Source organism: Penicillium crustosum (assembly GCF_028827405.1).
Source record: "Penicillium crustosum strain IBT 35664 chromosome Unknown utg000005l_segment0_segment0, whole genome shotgun sequence".
In the NCBI taxonomy this organism is placed as follows: Eukaryota; Fungi; Ascomycota; class Eurotiomycetes; order Eurotiales; family Aspergillaceae; genus Penicillium; species Penicillium crustosum.
Genome location: NW_026623126.1, coordinates 2,893,348 through 2,916,923, shown reverse-complemented (window position 1 = coordinate 2,916,923; position 23,576 = coordinate 2,893,348). Strand labels below are relative to the sequence as shown.

At 48.3% G+C, this 23,576-nt stretch overlaps 10 protein-coding genes across 10 annotated transcripts; 3 read left to right on the top strand and 7 right to left on the bottom strand.

Moving 5' to 3' along the window:
* Positions 1-611: 611 nt before the first annotated feature.
* On the top strand, positions 612-3,457 carry N7487_011766 (NCBP1 family protein; the record flags this gene model as incomplete). The annotated part of the gene is made up of 7 exons (XM_056879496.1): positions 612-672; positions 738-832; positions 916-1,022; positions 1,079-1,346; positions 1,402-2,297; positions 2,355-2,536; positions 2,592-3,457. The coding sequence occupies 7 exons, from the start codon at positions 612-614 to the stop codon at positions 3,455-3,457; spliced, it is 2,475 nt and encodes an 824-aa protein (XP_056724815.1).
* A 691-nt stretch (positions 3,458-4,148) lies between these two features.
* N7487_011765 (C2H2-type zinc finger protein) lies at positions 4,149-5,801 on the bottom strand (the record flags this gene model as incomplete). Its single annotated transcript, XM_056879495.1, has 4 exons — positions 4,149-4,565; positions 4,679-4,852; positions 4,943-4,996; positions 5,067-5,801. The coding sequence occupies 4 exons, from the start codon at positions 5,799-5,801 to the stop codon at positions 4,149-4,151; spliced, it is 1,380 nt and encodes a 459-aa protein (XP_056724814.1).
* A 2,190-nt stretch (positions 5,802-7,991) lies between these two features.
* On the bottom strand, positions 7,992-10,364 carry rcoA (uncharacterized protein; the record flags this gene model as incomplete). Its single annotated transcript, XM_056879494.1, has 8 exons — positions 7,992-8,016; positions 8,078-8,153; positions 8,214-8,346; positions 8,416-8,886; positions 8,957-9,498; positions 9,567-9,892; positions 9,967-10,057; positions 10,244-10,364. 8 exons carry the CDS (start codon positions 10,362-10,364, stop codon positions 7,992-7,994), a joined length of 1,785 nt encoding a protein of 594 aa, XP_056724813.1.
* A 1,244-nt stretch (positions 10,365-11,608) lies between these two features.
* N7487_011763 (sterol desaturase family protein) lies at positions 11,609-12,803 on the top strand. The gene is made up of 2 exons (XM_056879493.1): positions 11,609-11,917; positions 11,985-12,803. Exons 1-2 carry the CDS (start codon positions 11,649-11,651, stop codon positions 12,766-12,768), a joined length of 1,053 nt encoding a protein of 350 aa, XP_056724812.1. The 5' UTR covers positions 11,609-11,648; the 3' UTR covers positions 12,769-12,803.
* A 707-nt stretch (positions 12,804-13,510) lies between these two features.
* Positions 13,511-14,266, bottom strand: N7487_011762 (uncharacterized protein; the record flags this gene model as incomplete). The annotated part of the gene is made up of 1 exon (XM_056879492.1): positions 13,511-14,266. One exon carries the CDS (start codon positions 14,264-14,266, stop codon positions 13,511-13,513), a length of 756 nt encoding a protein of 251 aa, XP_056724811.1.
* Positions 14,267-15,107: 841 nt separating this feature from the next.
* N7487_011761 (pepsin-like aspartic protease) lies at positions 15,108-16,598 on the bottom strand (the record flags this gene model as incomplete). Its single annotated transcript, XM_056879491.1, has 3 exons — positions 15,108-16,048; positions 16,111-16,429; positions 16,506-16,598. The coding sequence occupies 3 exons, from the start codon at positions 16,596-16,598 to the stop codon at positions 15,108-15,110; spliced, it is 1,353 nt and encodes a 450-aa protein (XP_056724810.1).
* Positions 16,599-17,401: 803 nt separating this feature from the next.
* On the bottom strand, positions 17,402-18,807 carry N7487_011760 (tryptophan--tRNA ligase MSW1; the record flags this gene model as incomplete). Its single annotated transcript, XM_056879490.1, has 5 exons — positions 17,402-17,850; positions 17,915-18,033; positions 18,082-18,197; positions 18,262-18,342; positions 18,409-18,807. The coding sequence occupies 5 exons, from the start codon at positions 18,805-18,807 to the stop codon at positions 17,402-17,404; spliced, it is 1,164 nt and encodes a 387-aa protein (XP_056724809.1).
* A 461-nt stretch (positions 18,808-19,268) lies between these two features.
* On the bottom strand, positions 19,269-20,396 carry N7487_011759 (mitochondrial 37S ribosomal protein uS10m; the record flags this gene model as incomplete). Its single annotated transcript, XM_056879489.1, has 5 exons — positions 19,269-19,423; positions 19,491-19,915; positions 19,985-20,029; positions 20,086-20,291; positions 20,346-20,396. The coding sequence occupies 5 exons, from the start codon at positions 20,394-20,396 to the stop codon at positions 19,269-19,271; spliced, it is 882 nt and encodes a 293-aa protein (XP_056724808.1).
* A 595-nt stretch (positions 20,397-20,991) lies between these two features.
* N7487_011758 (purine-nucleoside phosphorylase) lies at positions 20,992-22,275 on the top strand (the record flags this gene model as incomplete). Its single annotated transcript, XM_056879488.1, has 7 exons — positions 20,992-21,193; positions 21,243-21,321; positions 21,374-21,453; positions 21,524-21,588; positions 21,646-21,848; positions 21,899-22,178; positions 22,231-22,275. 7 exons carry the CDS (start codon positions 20,992-20,994, stop codon positions 22,273-22,275), a joined length of 954 nt encoding a protein of 317 aa, XP_056724807.1.
* Positions 22,276-22,408: 133 nt separating this feature from the next.
* On the bottom strand, positions 22,409-23,469 carry N7487_011757 (Fcf2 domain-containing protein). Its single transcript, XM_056879487.1, has 3 exons — positions 23,266-23,469; positions 23,060-23,210; positions 22,409-22,809 (listed from the first exon to the last, which is right to left on the bottom strand). The coding sequence occupies exons 1-3, from the start codon at positions 23,400-23,402 to the stop codon at positions 22,435-22,437; spliced, it is 663 nt and encodes a 220-aa protein (XP_056724806.1). The 5' UTR covers positions 23,403-23,469; the 3' UTR covers positions 22,409-22,434.
* Between the last annotated feature and the right edge of the window lie 107 nt (positions 23,470-23,576).

The window sequence follows — 23,576 nt, the reverse complement described above, 5'->3', positions numbered from 1 at the left end:
GACTGCATAGTTTCATCGGTCGAGGGGAAGAACCCTCAGACGCGGCAAGTCGATCTCGACCCCGGATATGGAGGGGGTCAATCTTCCCACAAATGCATCGGAGATCTTGAAGATTTCTTTGGATACACATTTAGGGAGGACCCTTCTATGATGGTCAATCTCTCGTCTTGCAGCGCTAGAATCCCCATTCGTTCTTCCCTCTGCGTCCTCGCTTTCTTTTTTTTTTTTTTTTTGTTCGCAATATCCTTGTATCAGATTCATCGGGCTCGGCTGGTTCCCCGGTCCTCCGACTTACCGGCCATGAGCTATATGCCATTCCAGTTCTCAAGCAGACGATCTTATTTTCTTTTCTTTTCTCTTTCTTTTCTTTAACACCCGGTAGTAATACGTAAAGAATAAATAGTATTTGAATTGTGTATAGTGTCAGGTGTCTGGTTGTAGAGATACGTCCACTACGCAGGGGCACCGGGTCCGGAACTTCAATTTCCCCTTCCGAGCTCCCCATTCACCTCAAGCTAGCTGTCACCCTCGCTTTTCATTTCTCCAGGATCACTATTTCTACGATAGAAACCTGATATCATACAGGCTCGTTGGATTGATTCCAGAACATAATGGCCGAAAACGACCGTCGAAACCAGGGCTACAGGGGTGGGCGCAAACGCCGTTACAGAGGTAAGAGGCATGGATCTGACAAGCTTACCCGGACAGCACGCTAACACGACTTGCGATCCTCACAGATGATGATGACTTTGATCGTCGCCCCCAACGGCGCAGATATGAGGAGCCATTGTTCGTCCAGGTCCGACGGCAGTTGTTGACTATCGCGGAATCGGTACGGCCTCGTTTTTTTTTCCACCGCGCGCATTGCGCTTTCCAAATGGTTGATATGAACTAACACTTACGTCTCATTGATAGGCTGCTCGCAGAGCAGAAGATGACGTTCAGGGTATTGCGAAAACAGTCACGGATAACTACGACGACGAAGAGATCCGCCGCGACTTTGTCAACATCTCCCTTGATCTGTACGTGTCGGTGTACTCAATTCACCGTGGAATGTTACTAACTTGGATATTTGCAGCGTTCTCGAACAACCCATGAAAATTCCTTTTATCGCCGGCACGGTCCTGGTCGCACATAGTCTCAAGCCTGAGCTTGGATCGGAGGTTTTGAGCAAGGCAGCTGAGGCCTTGCAGAAGTATATTGATATTGGCGCATGGCGTGAAGTCAAGCTTCTTATCCGCTTCCTTGGTATTCTACAGCCGGTCTATGAGGGTGACGGCATCTTTCCTCTTCTGGAAGAGCTGTTCGCTCGTGCAGTCGATCTTCAGACTGCCTCTTCGGAAGATGTAAGTTGGATTGATGTAATTGTGATGATAAACCTTACCTAACAGCTTTTCTCAGCTTCTCGGCCTTGAATTGGTGAAGATTATTCAGTTCACCATTCCTTATGTCATGCTTTCGCCTGCCACTGGCTTCGAGGCCCAGGCTTCCGCGCTTCTGGAGAAGACCGATATCATCGCATCTACACCCCACGCTCTCGTCGATTTGGTGAACACGTTCAGCCCCGAAGAGAACCAGGAGGCAGCTGGTCAAAGCGTTATCAGTTTGATGCAGACTCAACTTCAAGCGGAGGCTAATAAGGGCTGGGAGCTTAAGTGCCTCCCCCGTCCTTGGACAGACGTTCGGGACGTCGAGACGGATGAGCCTAAGTCTTTTGAGTCGGTAACCAAGGTTCCTTTCCCCACAGTCACTGTGCCTAACCCTGTACCAAACGGCATGCGTCCTCTCTTCCCGGAGGTCTACCTTTCGGTGTATGCCAACCAAGAAGTAGACACCGTTCCTGCCATCACAGACATCTCCTCTTCGCTTATTCGGGATGCACTGGTTGATACTATCAACCTCCTTGACTTCAACCGTGTTGCTACCGCCAAGTTCCTGATCGATATCGACTGCTATTTTACCTCTACCACATTCGTGAAGCGTGCCACACCTTTCGATCGAATGCGCGAACTCATTGGGGAGGTGCAGCCGTGGAAGCCCGAGGATGTGGCAGTGGATGCAGTGTTCTCGCAGCTATTCCAATTGCCAGCATCGGAGCACAAACTCGTCTACTATCACTCTGTTCTCACCGAGTGTTGCAAGATTGCTCCAGCGGCAATTGCACCGAGTTTGGGTCGTGCAATCCGATTCTTGTACAACAGCTTGGACACAATGGATTTGGAGCTCAGCAACCGTTTCCTGGACTGGTTCGCTCACCACTTGAGCAACTTCGGTTTTACGTGGAAATGGAGCGAGTGGTAAGTTGAAAATGTCAGCTTTCACTCATAGCAATCAGCAATCTAACCACTTCACAGGACCGATGATCTTGATCTACCAGCCATTGATCCAAGAATGGCGTTCATCCAGGGTGCTTTAGACAAGGAAATTCGACTGAGCTTTGCCCAGCGCATCAAGGGAACTCTTCCCGATCCCTACCCCAAACTGATCACCGCAGGCAAAGAGAAAGATACTCCCGAGTTCAAATATTCCTCTGAAAGTAGGTTTATTTTGTGGTCAAATGGTAGAGAACAATTGCTAACTCGAGTTTCCAGTGGCGCCATACTCCAAAGAAGGACAAGAACTCATGCAGCTTATTCGGAAGAAGGCTAGCGACGAAGAAATCCAGCCCGTCATCACAGCCATCGAAGACCAGGCCAAGAGCCAGGGCGTCGATGACCCCAAGCTCCCCTCGACAGATGCATTCGTAACCTCACTCTGCTTCGTCGGATCCAAATCGCTCTCTCACGTCCTGTCATGCATTGAACGGAGCAAAGATCGCCTTCTGGCCATCGGCACGGAATCTCAACACGCCCGTTGCCAAATCATCACCTCCGTCATGGACTACTGGGTCGACCAGCCTGGGATTGCCATCAACATCATCGACAAGCTGCTTAACTACACCATCCTCAGCCCGCTCTCCGTCCTTGAATGGGCCCTCTCCGAGTCCGTTGCGGCAGGAACCATCCTCGCAAAGCCCCACGTCTTCGAGATGATCTCCGCCACGGTCGGCAAGGTCACTAACCGCATGCGCCAGATCGTCGCCGCCCGCGCTCAGCCCGGCCTCTATGAGCCCCAGCTTACCGTCATCGACGAGACCCTCGCTCGTGAGCGCACTGACATGCAAGCCCTCTTCAAGTACATCGAGGACTCCATTGTCTCCATCGCTGCTGGAAGCAACGATGAGCAGATGGAGCGCGGTGATGGTAGCGGCACTCTTCCCGAGGACGCCATCATCCGCCAATGGGGCCGTCGCTGGCTCCGCGTATTCCGGAGAAAGGCTGCCGTTGAGGAATCATTCATATCTGATGCTCTGGCTAATGCTACTCCTCTCGGCACCCAGGCCCCGCCTCTTTCTGAGCGAGAGGATGCTGCGGATGGGGACTTGGATATTGCCGATGCCGATGCCGATGCGCAATAGATGTTACACATATGAATGCCATCTCGATCAGGTATTAGCTTATGCATGCTGCGTTCTCGCATTTGATCTCTTTTAACTGTTTCATTAAATGATTTATGTCCCGGAGAGCCTTTTCTTTTCTGCCTTTTTTAATTTTTCTATCTTTCCTCTGTCCTGTACACTTTAACTCCGGGTCTTCAAACAAGGCCGACAGAAATATGAAAGTTTCTCTCCGATTATTTCGAGTCAACCTCGATTCATTTCGAGACATAATCAATCTGTACCTTGTCGACCTACGTAGTTAGTTAGTTGTATAGAACTAAAAATAAAATAAAAATCGAAAAACACTTCCCAAGACCCTGTTGATTCAACCTTACCACCTTGGCACGGGAATATCCCTCCAAAATACATATCAAAAGTCGTGAATCGTGTACATCTTGTTGAACCCTAAAGGAAAAGAAAAGTGCGAGAAAAAAAAAAAAAACACATCCAACTGGAAGTCGGATCCCCTTCCTGCATATAGCACATTTCTCAGGACGCCCAGAAGAATAATGAGACAAAATAAAAGTGGAAAAGTGGTTAACAATAGAAACCAGCAAGTAATAAGACCAGGGATATCAAAAGGGGGGTGTGCAGATGAATACAAAGCAATATAGAAAGCAAAGAGAAGAAGAAGAAGAAGAAGAAGAAGAAGTCCCGAGACGAAGCCCAATCAAGGACCATGAATGTGACCATGACCATGTCCGTGGACATGAGCCCTTCGATCAATATAATAAGGCTCCCCATCATCACCATCACTGCTAGAAGCATTATAAACGGAGAAACCATCCTCAAAGCTCCCGCGGCGCATCTGCATCTGCATCTTCGACACGCCCTCTTCAGACTCAACAGACTGTGTTCGATCCATGGAGCCACAGCTACTCTGTGCATCAGACCGTTTCGTCGTGGAGATCCGTCGGTCCTTGCCACGGCCCTTGATGCCCTTGTTGCTGTTTTTGTATAGCCCGGCGAAATATACCCATAGCTCGCGGTCTGCGGCGTTCATGTTCATCGCTCCGTTCTCGCCCATTTGCGAAAAGCGGACGGTTAGATTGTGGAGTGTAGCTGCGTGGAATTTGTTTTGGTGGGACTATTTTGGGGTAAGGGGTTGGTTAGCTTGGGTTCGAACGATGGTGCATGAAAAGAAATAAATGATGATGCTGACATGGTCGAAGGATAAGAAGGGGAAGACAAGAGACTTACCTTGAGATTGCCTAACTGGGTAAACTGCTTGCCACATTCATCTAGACGGCAATCAAACCGTTTAGATTGATCATGGGTGAGCTTGTGAGCGCGGACATTGCCTCGCTGAGCAAATCGCTTATGGCAGATTTCACATTGGAAGGGCTTTTCGCCCGTGTGTCGCCGCTGATGGGTCTATATTTTTTAAGAAAGAAAAAGAAAGCGCATGTTAGTTTCTGCCTCGTGCGTCGTAATTGCATGGCGCGTGGCGGCTGATGTGCTTACCTTGAGGTTGCCTTGCTGCGAGAAGCGTTGCCCACAGGAGGGCTCCTTGCATATCTGCCACATCCAAAAACGATTAGTTGTCGATCCTAGCCCAAATTCGATTTAGAACTATGGGTGTACTCACAAATGGCTTATCACCTGTGTGTGCCCTGATGTGGATGTCCAGGTGTGTTTTCTGCGCAAAGCTTTTGCCACAGCCTGGGAGGTTGCAGTTGTACTTGCGCTTCTTGCCTGAGCGCGATAGCTGGCCTTCGTTGGCATGGTAGCAACGCGGTGGTGTAGGCGAGGCAGTCGGGTAAGATCCAGGATAGGCCTGTGTTACCGGTGCTGCGAGATGTTGGAGTGGTGGCAGCGATTGCTGGGTTGGTGACGAAGCATGCTTGGCCTGGATTGCCTTCATCAGGACATCCACATTAGTTGAGAAGGCGATGTCACCGGGGGTTTGCTTCGTCTCGTTTGACCCGACGGAGGAATTGTGGCCTTCAGTTGAAAGCGGCCGTGGACCATGGTCGGGAGTAGACTTTACTGCCTGGCTGATGGCGTTCTTCGCTGGGCGAATCTCTGGAAGAGACTGCAACGGCTGTTCCGTTGTGAGGCGCAGTGGTTGCGGCTGTATCGGGTGCTGACTAGGGACAAAGTATTGGTGATAGGCATTCGAGTGTGCATGTGTGTGACCACCGGAGTGACCGAAGCTGTAAGGCAAGCTACTTGGGGTCTGGTAGGGTAGCGAGTACGGTGCTGTTTGAGGTGAATAGAAGGGGAAATTCTGGCTCAGGGTCGAGTCCATCGGGCGTCTGTGTGCAAACGCACCCACGGCATGGCCGGGAAATTCGTAAGAGACGGGCTCTGCAGTCTCCATCTTTGTATGTTCGAGGTCTGTTCAGTATCTTTCCAGAAAAGCAAGAATACCTTCTCCTTTCCAGATCTCTCCTAGATACCAAGATATCTCAATGTATACTTGTCCTCGGGATGGGGGGACTTTTTTTTCCCCCTTGTGTAGTCTTTGAATATGTTCTGAAACCCAACCCCGGTGATATTTGGGTTCTAGCTGGTGAGTTCTCAAGAAGCAAGGATAGGAAAAATAGACAAATCGGCCGGCCAAAGCGCAATCAGTGTATAGATCTGGATCTATATATATGGGATGGAAGAAAGGAAATAGCAAATATATGCAGGTCATGCCATGAAGAGGGAATATAATGATTGACAACTAGCGATGATCTTCCGCATCGACCGTGGCGCCTCCCCGATCTAGATATAGGGCCCCAATGCAATGGCGGGGGCGACAGGGGGAAGTCAGCCGGTGAGAAGATAGTTGAAAAGCCCCATTTTGCCTGTATGACGTTTAGAAATTGATAAAATAATAATAATAAAGTAAAACGAGTAAAAAAAAGGGGGGAAAGAAGAGCAGTTCAGAGATACATGCAGTGTACTGTGTATACAACATACCAAGTGTGTTTGATTCGACGATCTCCGGGGATCTTGGATGATTGAGGCGACCTGACTCCACCGGGGAAATAATATATAAAAATCAAATCAAATCGAGGGTTTCCTAGAACCCTGGCCCTGAAGCCCTGAAGAGGAGAGCATACAGGTGCATTGCATCCCAATGCATTTGCTTTGGACGCATCAAATTCCTGTACCACGAGGAAAATAGTAATTCTCATTAGTGGTAATGTATTTCAACTTCGGTGTGAAATGTGTGTCAGTCACACAGGGAATGAAAAAAAAAAATTATATACTCACAGCCGCGACTGGCGACGAAAGCCTTGATCTCTCTCTTTTTTTTTTTCTTTCCCTGTCCTTTGGTTTCCCCGTACTCTGTACACTTCTATAATTGATATTGGTGAAGAGACTGACATCTGTCAGACTCGAAATCTCATAAAAAAAAGAAAAGAAAAACACGCAAACTCATCGTGCTGTGCATCTCTCCCCTCGAGGAGAGACGGGCCGGGCCTTCAAATCGAATTCCCAAGTGGGCCGTGATCGACCTGCAGTCGACATGTAGATTATTCAGTCGATCTCGGAGTCAGCAATCGCTCAATGGCCAGCTGGGCCGTAATTACGAGTACCAGGATGCGCCATCCCGATAGTCGCCAATAGTGTCCGATCTCAGCCCATCGAATATCCCAGCTAGCCGCCTAAGGCCCTGGAAAATTCAGTCGGGTGATCTGATTCTCTTGGGAAAAGCCAATCAAGTTGTGCCTTTTCCATCTAGTGCGATCTGTTTCTTTCTTTCTCTCTCTCTCTCTCTCTCTCTCTCTCTTTTTTTTTTCTTTGCGGGGGCGGGAAAGATAATTGATTCTGGCCCATCGGAGGAGTTAACACGCGGGCTTTGGTCTGATCTCGATGTACTCCATACTTGGTACTTTGGATTTTCCCCTTAATCAGACAAATGGCTTGGCTCATGGGCCATGTCGATCATGGCCACTCGTGGGCTTAGTTGGCTCCATATTGATGATCCGAGAAGTGACAGCCATGTCCCATCTGACACGAGTGGCAACCCTGCACGTCCTGCGTCGAGATGAGGTGTCGGGACTTGTAATGGTTCCTGCAGGGATGCGACTAGTCTTCACGAACTACTTCCTGAATGGGCGAAGGTACCTAGCCAGTGCATATGCGTTAAGCCTAGTTCGGTGAGATTTTGGATCAGGAGAGTTGATGTGTATATTACCTACTCCGTCCTCTCCGTACTCTTCGTACCCACCCTGAATAATCTGATTATTTCAGAATATTTCCAATCTCTCAGTCTCTTGGTATTTCGGAGGCTCTGTGGTGATTCAGACGGGCAGGGATGGTGTTGTTGGGAAGTTCAGCTCGTTCCAGAATGTCCGTGTGACCCCTTTTCTACGTCTACATCCATTAACACGGCTTATAACAATATACTCCATATACTTCGTATAGTAAAGAATGGCAATTTTGGAATTGAAGAGGAATTCACGTATACACTAAAGTGTATATAAGAGGGGGAAAATAAATAGACAAATTCAACAGCCCATAACCAAAGCAAAGCAAAAAAAAACATCATAATGCGCCCAAAGGATCAACCCTTTCATCGTCCAGTGTACGCCGAGTATCTAGAAAAAGTCAAAAGTCAGCTTATAATCTGAAACACAGGGGGAATACGAAAACACTCACCTCCAGATTCGTGCACGCATGTCTCCACTGCCGGTCGCGAACAGGTTGCCAGTAGGACTGGGTGCAACCGAGATGACTATTCGGAGTTAAGAATTAGAGAGAGGACCACCACATCCGACGATTGAATCAAACTCACCGGAGTTCTTGTGGCCTTGAAGCATCATCTGGGCATTTCCAGTCACCGGATCCCAGAATTGAACACCACGGTCCTTGGAACCACTCATCACCCAAGCACCGTCGGGAGTCAGGCACACACTGAGAACAAAGTCCTAGATGATAGTAAAAAAGAAAAAAGTTAGCTTCTGCCGGTCTCTCTCCCAAGTAATCTCAGATCTAACCTTGTGGCCCTCAAATGTACGGATACACTTGCCACCCTTGATGGCACTGTGGGGGTGCATGCCCCGAGGAACGGTAAGCTCCCAGAGCTTGATAGTCTTGTCCAGACTGCCACTGACAAGGTCACGGCCATTGGGTGCGAATGCGACCGAGTAAACACTGTCCTTGTGGCCATCGGGGTTCTCCAGGCGCTCCACCAGGTATCCGGTGGTAGTATCCCAGACGCGCACGCTCTTGTCCAACGAACCGGCAGCCACGTAACGGCCATCCGGAGACATGGCCACAGTAGTGACACCATCCTCAATGCTAAGGGTGTAGACAAGCTTGCCATCGAGAATATCCCAAAGGCGCACGGTCTTGTCTCCACTGCCAGAGGCGATGAATCGACCGTTGCCAGCAAAGTCCAAAGAGTAGATGTCCTGCTCGTGGCCACTGAAGATATGCTTGATGGTGCGCTGGTTGATATCCCAAACCTAAAGCCAATCACAGTCAGTCAGCGATCTTCCCACATGCTGCGGGTTCCATAATAAACCGAAAACTTACGCGAATCTGCTTATCCTCGGCACCAGTCGCAAGATATTTGCCATCCGGACTGAAGCACACGCTGCGAATGTACAGGTCGCCATCCTTGTCGACATTCTCATCCTGAAGGGTGGCCACATTCTGACCGGTGGTCACGTCGAAGATTTGAGCCGAGCGGTTGCAGCCCGTCGCCAAGTACTTGCCATCCCGACTGAAGCGCACACAACAAACGACGCTATCGTGATTCAAATGGTGCACCAGCTCCACATCGAGAACACGCTGGACCTCGGGGTTGAACACGGCGTACCAATCGGAACCCTCACGCTTCTGCGACGGAGGCAAATCATCGGGATTCCAGTTTGCCAACATGTTTCCCGGACGTTCGGCTGTGCGGCCGAGAGGGGGGTTCGGAGGAGTCGGGCGAGGGATCTGGGGGGATGCGCGGGGATCCGGGTAGGCGATATGGGTTTGCTGGGGGGTACCGGGGCCTGGGGGAACACGGCCACGGCCCTGGCTTTTACCGGGGCCTGGGGATGCAGTGGGAGGTGGAGGCGGTCCATAGCCTGGGAGATTTCAACGATCCAACGGGTCAGTGGACTGAGCGACGAGTTTCATAAACACAGCGACATACCGTTCACAGCAGCGCCAGCCGGATATCCTCCAAAGGAGCTCTGCTGGGGTTGCGGTGCGCCAGGCTGAGCGACCGAAGCAGGCGGTTGAAGGGGATGCTGGGGAGGCTGCTGATCCTGGGGAAGGGAAGGTGCAAGACCGGGGCCACTACCTGATGGGTTGGTCATGATACCACCAAACAGATTGCTGGGGCCGTGGCCCAAGGCAGGTGGGGGAGCCTGGGAAGGAGCTGTATGAGCCGCAGCGGGTCCGCCGATGTGGGAAGGGATGGTTTGCACGCCACGCGCCTCAAGTTCATGTCGCAGCATTCGAATCTCGGATTCGTAGCTAGAAGAAGAAAAAGAAAGATGTCATGTCAGAGAGGATTATTGGAGCTTTCAACGAAGGTAAAGGGAACGCACTCTTGCTTGATCTTGATCTGCGCCTGTTCCAGTTGATAGACCTTTTGACGGATCATCTCCATCTCTTGGAGTTGACCAGTCACTGCATGATCTGTCAGTTAGATAACATTTCAGCGAATGTCGGGACTCATGGAGCTGCAGTCATTGGGGGGAGGGGGAATGAGGTGGCAGCTGCTTGTATAAATGTATACGAGGATTGGACAGGGGGGCTCAAGGCGCAAATGGCCTGAGCATAGAGAAAGGGGTAACAATGTGTCAGAGGGCATAGATAACATACACTGATGCTCAAATTCACCGGTGTTTCGCGACTGGCTCTCAAACTCCTGGCGCAGTTGATCCAGCAACTCCGTCAGACGGGAGTTGGGAGCGGGCACCATCCCGCGATGAGCGTTGTACATGGTAGGATATATTTTTTTCCTTCTTGATTTTTTGAAGTCACAGAAGGGGACAAAAGCGATGCTCGGATAGCAGCTCTGGGTCAGCAAATGAGATCGCAACCAAGGTTTTGACCTGGACTCAATGATCTTGATCACTGAGGCTTCAATGCTTGGTGGATAGCACCACGCAGCTAGCCACAGCGATAGTGGGCGATACAATATAAACTGGGAGATGAGAATGGGGGGGTGTAGTGGTAAGAGGGGTGGAAGAGGCTGGCAGATGACACTTTAAAGCGGGAAGGTTTGAGTTTGGGGGAAGGCGGCAGTGGTTAACGCGAGAAGCGAGGTGATAGGCGAGAAGCGCAGCGGGTCTGACCGTACGGAGTAGACTAAGGTTGTACATAATCAATTTGTATCTTTATGTTTGATACAATGATAAAGTGTTCAAGTCGATAATTACATCTGTAAATGAAGAACATTTCACGCTATATGATTAAAAAGAAAAATCACCATGTTCCAAGTACTTTGTTCAAATAGTTAACTACCTACATATGTAACTACATATATAGTTAGGTACATTGCACATTGCAACACTGTACATCCATGGATGGGTCCAGATCGTGAGGTTCGCATAAAACCGGTATTGTTCCAATGGCTGAAGATACCCGGGAATACCAGGGAATACTTGGATCTACACTGGCAAGTGTGGGCAGTGGAGGTACCTCTGAGTACGGGAAGCAGAAGTGGAACTGGCCCGTGCGGTATCAATTTAGTATTGCCATTACCTATACAATGTAATTAATGGACCTCAGTACGGAGTACGGAGTACTTTGGTCATTATTGCCTGATCTATCAGGCAATAAATAGCCATAACTAGCCACATATACATAGCCACAGTATGGCCCCCAGGCATCAAGGCATAAACTGTGGCAAACCAGGGGTTCTTTTAAGTTTTTCTCTTTTTTTTTACTCCATAGTGACTTGGTAGAGCAACCTTGGAGGGTAGGTATGTATACGAAGTGATAGAAAAATGAAGATATACCAAAAATAATATTATATTATATATTATATACTTTTACACACTATAATGTCCACTCATAAGATAAATATATATTATATATCCCGCATCAGACCATTCCCCCTGGATCAATTGGCTTAATAAGAAAAGGTGGCATCGCAACGGCTGTGGCGGTTCCGCGCTGGTGTGACTACTTTGTTATTCGCCGCGAATCTCCTTTTTTGTTCCCTCAAGTACCTCTTCAACTCCTCCCTCTCTCCTTCCCCACCCTATCTGTGCCCTCAATCATGGATATCATTCTGGAATTATGGGACACCTTCATTGGTGATCGCCTTTATTCGACACTCCTTCCCGCCTCGCTCTCCTCGTCCGTCTCGCTGCCGGCCTTCGTCAATGCGGCCGCCAACACTTCAATGGCCCTTTTTGGTCCGGAACCTTATGTCTATGAACAGGCTACACAGATGATCTACCTGGAACCTTCGAAATACGCGTACCTGAGTGCTTGGCCTAGGAACAATGTCTACCGTCAATTCACGAGCTTTTTCTTGATTACTTGGTAATGCGCCAATCCCGCCACTTTTCTTTTTTACCGCGTCAACATAAGAAACTAACGCTCAAATTAGGCTGTTTGGTCTGCTCGTCTACTTCTTGGTCGCCTCGCTTTCTTACATCTTTATCTGGGACAAGACAACCTACAATCACCCCAAATTCCTCAAGAACCAGATTGGTCTGGAGATCAGACAGGCCATGGCTGCAATGCCCCCAATGTCACTGTTGACAGCTCCTTTCTTCGTTCTGGAGGTTCGCGGATACGCCAAACTTTACGACACCACCGCCGAAGAGCCCTTCCCGTACTACAGCCTCCTCCAAATCCCCTTCTTCATCTGCTTTACCGATTTCTTCATCTACTGGATCCACCGTGGCCTGCACCACCCCCGCGTCTACAAGACCCTGCACAAGCCTCACCACAAATGGATCATGCCGAGCCCTTATGCCTCGCACGCCTTCCACCCGCTCGATGGCTGGTCCCAGAGTGTCCCGTACCACGTCTTCCCCTTCATCTTCCCCCTGCAGAAGTTTGCCTACGTCTTCCTGTTCGGATTTATCAACCTGTGGACCGTCTTCATTCATGATGGCGAGTACGTCGCCAACAGCCCCATCGTGAACGGTGCGGCCTGCCACACCATGCACCACCTGTACTTCAACTACAACTACGGACAGTTTACCACTCTCTGGGACCGTCTGGGTGGCAGCTACCGCAAGCCCAACGAGGAGCTTTTCCGCAGAGAAACGAAGATGGGCGACAAGGAGTGGAAGCGCCAGGCCAAGGAGATGGAGTCAATTCTCAAGGATGTCGAGGGCGAAGACGATCGCAGCTACTCCGCCGACAAAAAGAAGAATCTTTGAAACGACGGCATCGCATTCTTCATGACTTCACAATGATTGGTTCTAGACTACAGGAACCATTTGAACTTTATCGCAAACTCCCCGATAGACGGGGCTGTATGTCTTGGCTTTCTTGGCCTGGGTTTTGGATTTGGACTGTTGCATCTCCCTATCGTTTCCCGTGCCTTTTTTTTCACGCTAACTCAAGTACATTAATTCGCCTTGCGCATCTCTTACCTGTTTTAATACACCCAAAACTGACCGGCAGCACTCTGACCTACTGATGATCTACCCCTTCTGTACATAATGTTCTTTTTTTTTTTTTTTCTTCTTCTTCTTCTTCTTCTTTTTTTTCGTGGGCAGTCGAAATGCACTTGGTTGGGTCTTTTCTGTACATTTCTCTTCTATATATTGCAAGTTTATGGGGTCATCTTAAAGTCGAAAATTGATGCAGATGTATGATATTTTCAAATCGATAAAACAAGAATTACCAAACTAGTTCAAATTTATTCATAAGATTAAAATTAATATCGAAACTCATAATCCATATCCATTTTTGTTTCCATCAAGTACTCTAGCCCCAAACATTGAGGTACTCCTTGGAAGAATGGCCGGCTGAAATCTACCAGACCAGACCACCTGGTTTTTCGCGCGGCAAAGGCTGCAATCACTGCCACCTATGGAAACAGGCCTTTTGATGATGATCCGACACAGGAGGAAAAGCTCCTCTGATGGAACGAGAATGATGGACATCTTGTGCTCGCTACCGGAGAGCCTGTATGATAACACCTCGCGATCCGTCAGTCGCATGAAACCCATTCTCAGCCAAATCTTGCTCTCGACTCGGCCATACCTCCGCACTAAACCGTCCGGTTTCAGCAGAAGCAAGTCGCTTGTGAAGGGCAACCACTCGATTGGCCTGGTGAGAATCGCCACACTCCAGCACCGTGAGCTTGGCCTTCAACTTGAATGCCAGAGTGAGAATGCGGAGGTAGAAGATATCCTCAGGCATGCAGTCTTCCATCCCGGGGCCCGAGTGCGGAGGCACAAGTGCCAGCTTTGGCTCGAAGCGACGTACACTGCGCGCAGTGGTGCCGTTGCGGAACTCTGTTTGGGATATGTAGGGCGGGTTGGAAATTAACAGATCACACTCACTTTTTTGGTGGGGTGATGAGATGTCCAATCCTCCAAAATTGGGGGGTTGGATTTGGAGTATTGACTCAATGGACGGTACTGAATTGTCACTGCCATCTCCGAGGACATCGGCGCGATAGAAGTGGATGTCTGTGTCTGCGGTGGATGCCAATTGGCCCAATTGCAAGTTATGCTCGAGGTTCTTCTGGGCTAGTACTAAGGCTGTAGGACTGATGTCCACCCCCATTATCTCCAGCTGGAAATGAGGGGCAAGTAATGCGTGCAGAAGAAGTGGTATACAGCCTGTGCCAGTGCAAAGGTCGATGACACGCAAGGGTCTCGGCTGATTGGGAGACTTGGGCTTCTCATTACGGCCCAGGGCCATTTGACGGACTAATTTGGCCGCTTGGTATGTATATGATTCGGTCTCTGGTCTACAAAACGTTGTCAGCAAGAGATATGGCTTTTTTAAATCAAAAAAAAAAAATCCGGTAGGCAGACCTTGGGATCAGAACGCCTCTTCGGCAAAGAATTTCCAAGTCACCGAATGGTTGATCTCCAAGGATATATTGGAGGGGATATCCTCTAGATCGCATCTGACACATAGAGCGCAAGCGGCCTCTCCATCCCTTTCCTGGAAGAGACTGGCTATCACGAACTGCCCGCTCACGCAGCCAACGAAGTTCATTGCGAGCAGAATCGATTGTGCGGCATTCTTTGAGGAGTACAGGCAGAAGATAATTTTCCCGTTGTGCTTTTCTGATGACAGAAAAGGGGATTCGGGGCATTGTGGAAATATCAGTGGTCAGTCAAGGAACGTTGGTGCCAAGAGATTCCGTTGATGCCAAGATTAATCATATATATATAATAGTTATAGTATAACATATGTAATTATCGACAATAGTCCTTGATATATTTTCCCGTCCCTTTTCCCCTTTTCGATCTTATAGAAATCAAAAACACTTTAATAAAAGGTATGAAAGGAGCGAACACTAATAGGAAAACCCAATATTAGTACTCCACATGTAGTTATTAAATCACTGAATGTCCATTTCATAACACATAAAACCTAGATAATTGAGAATATGACGGAAAAGAATTCTAGGTATAGCCTGCCCAGACTCCAAATACGCCAGTATGCAAGACATATACAGAAGAAGAAGAAGAAGAAGAAGAAGAAGAAGAAGAAGAAGAAGAAGAAGAAGAAAAGATTTGAATCCAAGGCCCTAAAGAGCCAAAAGAGCTCCCATACCGGCGAGACCGACAGCCAGGTGTTTCGGCATAGCGGTTGCCTTGGGGATGGCCATATTTCCAGTGGCAGAGGCCGTGCCAAAGATGCTGGATCCTCCCCCAATACCCCCAATGCGAGCAGCGGTGCCACCAACTGGTGCAGTAGTCACTGGGTTCGAGACTGCAGTGGCACCGGGGACGGAATCGGTGCCAGTCCCGATCTCCAAGATATCATTCTCGGTGGCGTTGAAGTTGGTGTTGGCGAGGGAGATCTCATTGTTGGCGAGATCGTATACCACATACGCACTGCGCAGGAACGTATCTCCCAGGACTGCCGTGCTGCTTCCTGCGGGAACAATACCGAAAACGCAGGCCCGCTTGCCGTTTCGGAAGTAAAGATCGCCAACATCGATGACCATCTCATCGATGCCCACGTTAATCGTCGGGGATGAGAACGTGTAACTGAGGGTGATGTTGTCATTTGCCATGCTGCATTCAACGTAGCCAATGCCACTCTCCGACTCGTACGAGACCCCGAGATCATCGTAGATATCCTGGACAAGGGCGTCTGGAAGGTACGTAAGGGAGCTTCCCGAGTCCAGTAATACACCCGCCGGAATGGAGCTGGACGAATAGGTATTTTCACCGGAAGAATTGGTGAGGGACACTTTAGTGAGCGCGATGATGAACTCCGAATATAGTCCGCGGACCTTCTGGACGGGGACTGTTTGTAGGGTGCCGTGATATTTTTTAGTGTTGACTCCACCAAACAAAATCGACCCGGTGTTCGCATCCAGGTCGTTCAGCCAGAGACTGTAGGCATTTGATTGGATTATTCCTTTGTTGACCATCGCCTTGGGCAGGTTGGCATAGGCTGAGTCTCCATTTCTGCCAACCTGAACTTCATTCACGGTGTATCCTATACCCAGCACACCCTCTGTAGATCAACCTCGCATGTCAGCTCTGCAGGGATGATATATCTGTCACAAAATCACTCACCTGCGGAGCCAGATGAAAACCCAAGGCCAAATTGGAAGTCTTTAATAGTTGTTCCTCCGATGGTAAGAGTGTCGGTCACATAGTCTCCGGCGGCACCGGAACCATCAGCATAGCTGATATTGAAGTCCGAATTCACAAAGGAATATGAAGAGGAAGAGGTCGAGTCGTAAGTACCGGATTCCGCGCAAACGTTCTTGGTGGATGCACAGAGAGTAGAATTCGGTGTATTGGTCCACAAATCACTACTTCCAGTGTCGAGGACCAGACGTACGGTCTGCTTGGGGGTACCTAGAGTGACATTACAGAAGTATAAAGTTTCCTAGGTCGAGACATTAGTATCTTCCGTAAGATTATATATATGTATATATATCTAAATATAGATATGATATGTGTACCTGATTGTCCAATGCCTGACTGACTGTCGACCGTTTCCTCCGTGCTTGATCTCTAGCGACGGGGTTGGAGATATCGTTTCGTTGAATATCCATTTGTACTACCGCGGGATTATCTCGTCGATGGAGAGTTATACCCCAGACTGGCATCACCAGGCCAGTGACCAATAGGATCCAACTATTTTTCATAGTGCCGATCGTTCTCCCCGAATTCGGCCCGAAAGTGAGAGATCAGCTGTGTGTTTTTTTTTTTTTTTTTCGAACGGTTTAAGAGACGATATAAGTGGAGTTGGATGAGGATTGGGGAATAACAAGAGGAAAGGAAGAAGTGTGAGAAAGGTGAAGAAAGGGAAAGAATTGAAGGAATTGAAGAAAGGAAAAGCAAAAAAGAGGCAAGAAAAAGAGATGGCCAAGTTACTCGGCTCCAACCGGATTATACGTGTGGACCATATGTTACTAGTTACCATAATACTATTAGTACGGAGTATATATATATATATATAGTGTATTATATAGTGTATTATATATATACGGTTGCCTGAACGGGTAACGCGGAAGTCTCCCAAGTGCTGTCGTCACCATATAATTTAGTTTTTTATATCTATATATATAGGTATATACCTAGTATATATACCTAGGTAGTTAATAAGAATTTACATTATTCATCGAAAATAAAATAAAAATCTAATTATCATCCTCATGTCCTTAGGTATACCCTGTATACATATAGTATACGTACGCGACATACGTAGTGGAGGCGATGACGCGGTTGACTCCACTTTCCATCCATCGGACTCTTACGCGGAGTATACATAGTAACTACACATGTACTCCGTAGCATATGTATATATCCTATTGTACATTTTCTTACTATAATCACTCGATAAGACACTGGCCACTTACAGACCCATCGCGTCCCGGATTTGCTGCATGGTCACCCGACTGTTGGCCCGCGCTGCTTCGGCCCCCTCCTCAGCCACTGACTCCAGGTAACCAGTCTGATCCTCCATGATCGTAATATACCGATCTCGGATTTCTTGCAAATGATACGCGATCCGTTCTGCAACATGTTCCTTGAGCGATCGGAGACTAGCGCTGTGGAAGTCAGTCGCAATCTCCTCACACGATACACCTTCCAGGTGGCTGAGGATCTCAATGAGATTAGACACCCCAGGCCGACGCGTCGGGTCGTAGGTAATGCTTGCTTCCGAGTCGGTCAGGGCTACCTTGACTTTCTGGCGGATTTCAGCCGGCGAGTCGGTAAGGATAATTCGGGATTTCTCATCGGCGTGCGATTTGGACATCTTGGAAGTGGGTTCCTTGAGGGACATCACCCGTTTGGCAGGAGCTGGTCAAGTTAGTGTCTGGTGTATTCCCTCTGTGTCTTCTAATATGGGGAACTATTATCTTACAGATCAATGCCTCTGGGATGGGGAAAATCGGCCCGTAGAGGTGGTTGAAGCTGTTCGCAGTATATCGGGAAAATTCCAGGTGCTGTCTTTGGTCTTCCCCAACTGGGACATGGGTAGCTCTTGGTGGTCATTAGTAAAGAAAGCGCCAAAGTAGACGATAAATATACCTGTGCACAAGAATATCGGCAGCTTGTAGTACTGGATAGGAGAAAAGACCAAGTCGCAGCTGTGCCCGTGCCGTCGAATCATCCAGCGTGGCATCGTCAGGCAGTTGTAGCTTGCTCTGGACGGGTGTCAATAGAATACTCACATATATATATATATATATAAAATAAAGCGCCGCTCACCTTCCACTGTGTCATACGCGACAGATACCCCATAGAAGCCACTGTACTGAGAATCCACATCAACTCAGTATGTGCCGGCACCTGATAAAATATCAATATTAAGTCTCTCTTATGTTTGGGAGCGGACAGCTAGAAGGTGGAACCTACACCGGACTGGTAGAATATGGTCGAGCGCTTAGGATCCAGACCCACGGCAAGCAAGGTTGCAAAGGCCTCTTTCCTCCATTTCTTCAATTGAGCTGGATTTTGCGATACTGTCAATGCATGTAGATCAACAATAGAGAAAAATAACTTGGTTCCTTCCGCTGCATCCTGCTGGAGCTTTACCCATTGATGTAAAGCTCCTAGATAATTTCCCAAATGAGGCACTCCAGTTGGCTGAATCCCCGAAAATATAATGGGCTCTTGTGCTGGGGTGTTGTTTGAGCTGTTCCATCGATGGCATCTCCTTGGGAGAAGGGAGAGCCCGCTTGGGCGGATATGGAGGGGTTTTGCACGCAATGACCCCAGCGAGACAAATTCATGACGCATCGCGTTGGCAGACATCTCCAATAGACGCTCAATCGGTGCGAGAATGGGAAATTCCAAGTGCAATCACTTCGTACTGTCGTAGTCCCTTATGACCCCGAAAAACGCGAAACGCGAAATATGTCACGTGATAGACATCGTACAATGTGTGTCGGATGAAACTGTACGGGGCATCATTACCGGAGCACTGTCTACATCTGTAATAGGTCAAATTTCACATATTCCACATATTCCAAATAATATCATATCGAAGTGGTAGGTAGTACGTCTATTAGGGACTCAGTTGTGGTGAGCAACCTCCTTTCGGTATATATAAGTTTCCTTTCATCTGGGCTGAAATGAGAATAGTAAAACAGTAAAATACATATGGCCTAGATCAAGAAGGCTTTTGAATATAATGAAAACAGCGCCTGTAGCAAAGCCACACCAAGTCCGGATGTTCACGGGTATACAAGTTCAGCAGTAGATTACCATTCCATCTATAGACGCTTGCGCTCGGCGAATCGTTCACTGTTCAAAGTATCGAATATCGTGCCTGGGGCCGAGTTGTCCTTCCGCTGACCGAATTGCGCGAGCTCGGGGCGAAGAGCTTCTTCCACCTCGGCAACAGAGGCATCCATGGCCTTACCAGCATCTAGTATAGGAAATATGGTTAGTACACTGATCATTGAAAGCGCTAAGGGGGGGAGGGTAGCCCATACCAAGACTGTCGTGTTCCCAGACATTTGCCTTCATACCGACTCCATAAAATGCGTGCTTCCGGAGAAATGCAAGCCATGCCTGCACCGCTTGTGGGTTTCCATCCTTGATCTGAATCAGTCGACGGAGGGTGATTCGTTCAAAGTTCTCTTGACTTTTCTTGTGCACGAAGTTGCTTCGGGGTACGGTCCAGCGTTCAACGATGCGGGGGAGAGGCACAGGCCCGGACACGGGGAGGTTGAGGTAGTAAGCGGCACGAATGGCAAAGTCTGTGAAAAACTCCACGTTACGGACGCTGTATGATCGCAATTGAAGGTCGCAGACTGGAAGGCCATATTCCACCTTCCTCCGCAAAGGGCGTAGGTATATGGCTTGCACGCTTCGTGGAAGTCGGCTATCCTCGCCGAATGCGCCTAACCGTTCAGACCTAACTGAACTGTGAGCAGTGATCTTTGATATATTTTTGAACATTGAGCCAATTGCCTTGGATACTAACCATTCTTTCACACTAGACTCGGTGATTTTCTCGGCTTCGGTTGGTCTGGGTTACCTCAATTAGCGACAAGACCAAATACATAGATTTGAAGAGTTTCTTACGCTACTGGAGCGGTCGACGCAGGGGCGGTAGCGGCGGGGGTAGCGGTAGGAGTCACAATGGGTGTGGCAGGAGTAGGGGAAACAGGGGCAGCTTCTGCAGGAGCAACTGGTGTAGGGGTCGGTGTTGGGTCTTGAGCGGGTGTCTTCTCTTGCTCCGGCGGAGTTGGCTGGGTTGGGGATGATAGAGAGCGGAATGGCACAGGGGCCTTTCAAGGAGGTGTTAGCACAGTAATTGTGAATCTTACAGAATAAGAACATACCCGGAGGCGCTTGCCCACTCCAATTAAAGAGCGCGATGTGTATGAGAACATTGTTAATCGTGATTTTGAGGAAGGTCTGTTGTTGTTGGCGGATGGGTTTTTTCGGGGAGCGAGTCCAGGGCGGTGAGTGAGGAACTTGGGATATATAGAGAAACTAAAACGATGGACGGTGATATGTCTATGATACTATGATACTATGATACTACGATACTACGAGACTATGCGTTAAACTATTGATATAATAATAATAATAATAATAATAAAGACAAATAGACCATGATCTACCGAGTACATGAGATTGATGATTGATCCTAGTAAAACGTTCGTACAACCCTATGTGAACGTCAATATATCTAGCGTTCCCCTTATAGGTGATCGACTCTCTTACGCTAAGCTTTCGGATAGAATATTCTATTCAATGAGTTAGTAGATGTGATTATCCTCTAAGGTCGCTTATCTCTAATGTTCTGGTATGAATCGGATCATTGCGACCCGCCAAACTAGCGACCTGGGCAATGGAACCATGTGACTCCGCACTTGGAAACGTCGCTTTTTTTTTTCACTCTTACTTTCCCACTTGATATCTATCTATCTATATATATATCTCTCTTACTTCTTCTTGTATACGACATTAACGTCCGCAAAAATGACAAAGATAGACCTGTCCTCATTCGAGCGGGCTAACGAAGCGGTTTCTTATCTCAGAACGAAGTTGCCAGAGACCCTGCAAAAGCCTCAGGTTGCAATTGTATGTGGCTCAGGGCTAGGAGGACTTGCAGATACTATCCAACCCGAGTCACGGGTCGAATTTGACTATGCATCCATCCCCCACTTCCCTCGCTCAACAGGTTGGTCATCTTATTCGGGCCTAGAGAGGGAGGTTCTAACATTCCACAGTCGCTGGTCATGCTGGAAAGCTGGTTTTTGGTCTTCTCGGCCAGAAAATCCCTGCAGTGTTGATGGTTGGCCGGGCTCAGTCAGCTTAAGCCCCCATTCTGCTTGTAATATCACAGCTGACCTTGACCTAGTTACTACGAGGGGCACTCGATTGATCAGGTGGCATTCCCAATTCGAGTGTTCAAGCAGTTGCAAGTGAATACGGTTGTCTGTATGTTCTACCTGGTCCTTAATATTCCGAAGATTGACATTACAGAACGATGATTAATGATGTTTGGTAGTGACCAATGCGGCCGGAGGTTTGAATTCGGAGTACGCTGTGGGAGATATCGTTCTATTGAATGATGTAAGAGAAATCTCCATCAACAGTATCGAGTGCAGTCATTCTAACACTGGGTTACAGCATCTCTTCCTCGCAGGTCTGGCAGGAACTCATCCATTGAGAGGAGCTAATGAAGATGAATTTGGAGTGCGATTCCCGCCCCTGTCTGACGCCTATGACCTTGAGCTCCGTCGCCATGTGCATCAGTCATGGAAGAAAGTCATATCACCGGAAAGCAAGAGAAAGCTGCACGAGGGTGTATATGCATTTTGCGGAGGTCCCACGTAAGTTACCTCAACACAATCCCTTCGAATCCGATTCTGATAGTATCAAGCTACGAGACAAGAGCCGAGAGCCGGATGCTTCGAATGCTGGGTGCCGATGTGGTTGGTATGTCCACAGTACCGGAGATTGTTACCGCCAGACATTGTGGCCTACGAGTGCTTGCATTCAGTCTGGTCACTAACAAGGCCGTGTTGTCTCCTGTACCTCGCGGGGATGACGATTTGCTCCAGAATAAAGCAGCAGGCGAACTGAGTGCTCTTCTAGAAGAGGGCATGGCAGGACACGAAGAAGTTCTTGAAGCTGGCCGCGCGGCGGCCATTGACATGCAGGTAAGATCGTTGCATCAACCCTTGGAAGACAATGAAACTGACATTGATCCAGAAACTGGTTGTCGAAACCCTTGTGGATGTCTTTGACAGTGTTTAAGACTGGGCTTGACACAGAATGCATATGATCCCAGACCGTGATGATCTAGGTCTGGCTTTTCAGGATCCTAGCAAAGGTCATTTTGTTGAGATGCCGGCCATGGCTAATATGGGGTTGTTGCATCCGTGGCATAGTTTGAGGAAAGTAGAGACCGAAATTTCACTTGTTCTTCCGGGTTCTCTTTGCCTGCAAGTCCTTGTAGAAGGACTTCTTTCCGCTTGTTTTGTTGGCTTGAATTTCCCTGTATTTGGCCTGGAAGCGCTTGGTGCCACGTTCGAGTGCCAAGGTTTCCTCAACAAAGTTCTTCTTGCGGTCCTTCTTGGTGATGCGGTTGCTGAAGAACTCGGTAGGGCCCTCAATGATGGTTCCAACCTGAGAATATTCTGGCGGTTTAGCCTTGCCATTCTCTTTCTTGTAGTGACGCTTGGGATCAAGCACAGAACGCATGCGGATGAGCTGCAGATCTCTCTTAAGCTCTGGTGTCATTTCTGTCTTCGGAAGGTTGAACCACTCAGGTCCAGCAGTCGGCTTGTCCTATCAAAGGTGAGGATTGTTAGCAATTGCCCACAGATATAGCACACCGAGAGAAGATAGTGGTTATGATAAATGCTCAGAGTAACTATGAATAAAAAGGCTCTCACTGGTGCAGCACAGCCCAAGACGGACTGGTTACGCCGCATCAAGCGCTTCGCGTTGGGATATTTTCCTCATAGCAAAAAAAAAAAAAAAAAAAAAGGTGCAAGACAGCAAGGAAGTACAGCAAGGAAGTAATTGGATGACTCACGGTATTCACTTTCTTGATCTCAACGGGGCGAAGAGAGTTGGCCAACTCCTTCTGTTTTTGATCGGTGATCTTTGCAGCATCGACAGTAGCAACATCATCTCCCTGGCGAATGTATGATTCCAGTGAGGACCCCGGTGACAACTTCGGGATTCTAGAAGGAGGTTAGCCTAGATCATAGATTATTAATCTTCACAAAGTTCCCATACCTAAGAGATGCCAGATCATCAGTCTGGGTGGTTAGGGCATTGGAACCCTTCAGTCGAGTCTCTGCTTCAAGAAGCAACTGCTGGATCTGATCATCAGTCAGGTCTTCCTGAACATCCACACATGTTGAGTCAGCCATCCCTGTTGGATAGGGAGGGTAGCAAAACAAGAGTGATGAAGATGAGTGGAGAGAATTTATATTTTTTCTTAGCTTTGCTTGCTGCTTCCCGGAGCCGGACAAACGTTTATGAGAAATTTCTGCTTGGTGCGAGAGTGGAGTAGTGGGTCATGTGATTTAAAATACTTTGTAAAG

Coding starts and splice junctions, on each gene's coding strand:
- N7487_011763 (XM_056879493.1), top strand. CDS start 11,649: ATGGATATCATTCTGGAATTATGGGACACCTTCATTGGTGATCGCCTT. Junction 11,918..11,984: donor AGCTTTTTCTTGATTACTTG/GTAATGCGCCAA, acceptor CGCTCAAATTAG/GCTGTTTGGTCTGCTCGTCT.
- N7487_011757 (XM_056879487.1), bottom strand. CDS start 23,402: ATGGCTGACTCAACATGTGTGGATGTTCAGGAAGACCTGACTGATGAT. Junction 23,211..23,265: donor GATGATCTGGCATCTCTTAG/GTATGGGAACTT, acceptor ACCTCCTTCTAG/AATCCCGAAGTTGTCACCGG. Junction 22,810..23,059: donor AGATCAAGAAAGTGAATACC/GTGAGTCATCCA, acceptor CACCTTTGATAG/GACAAGCCGACTGCTGGACC.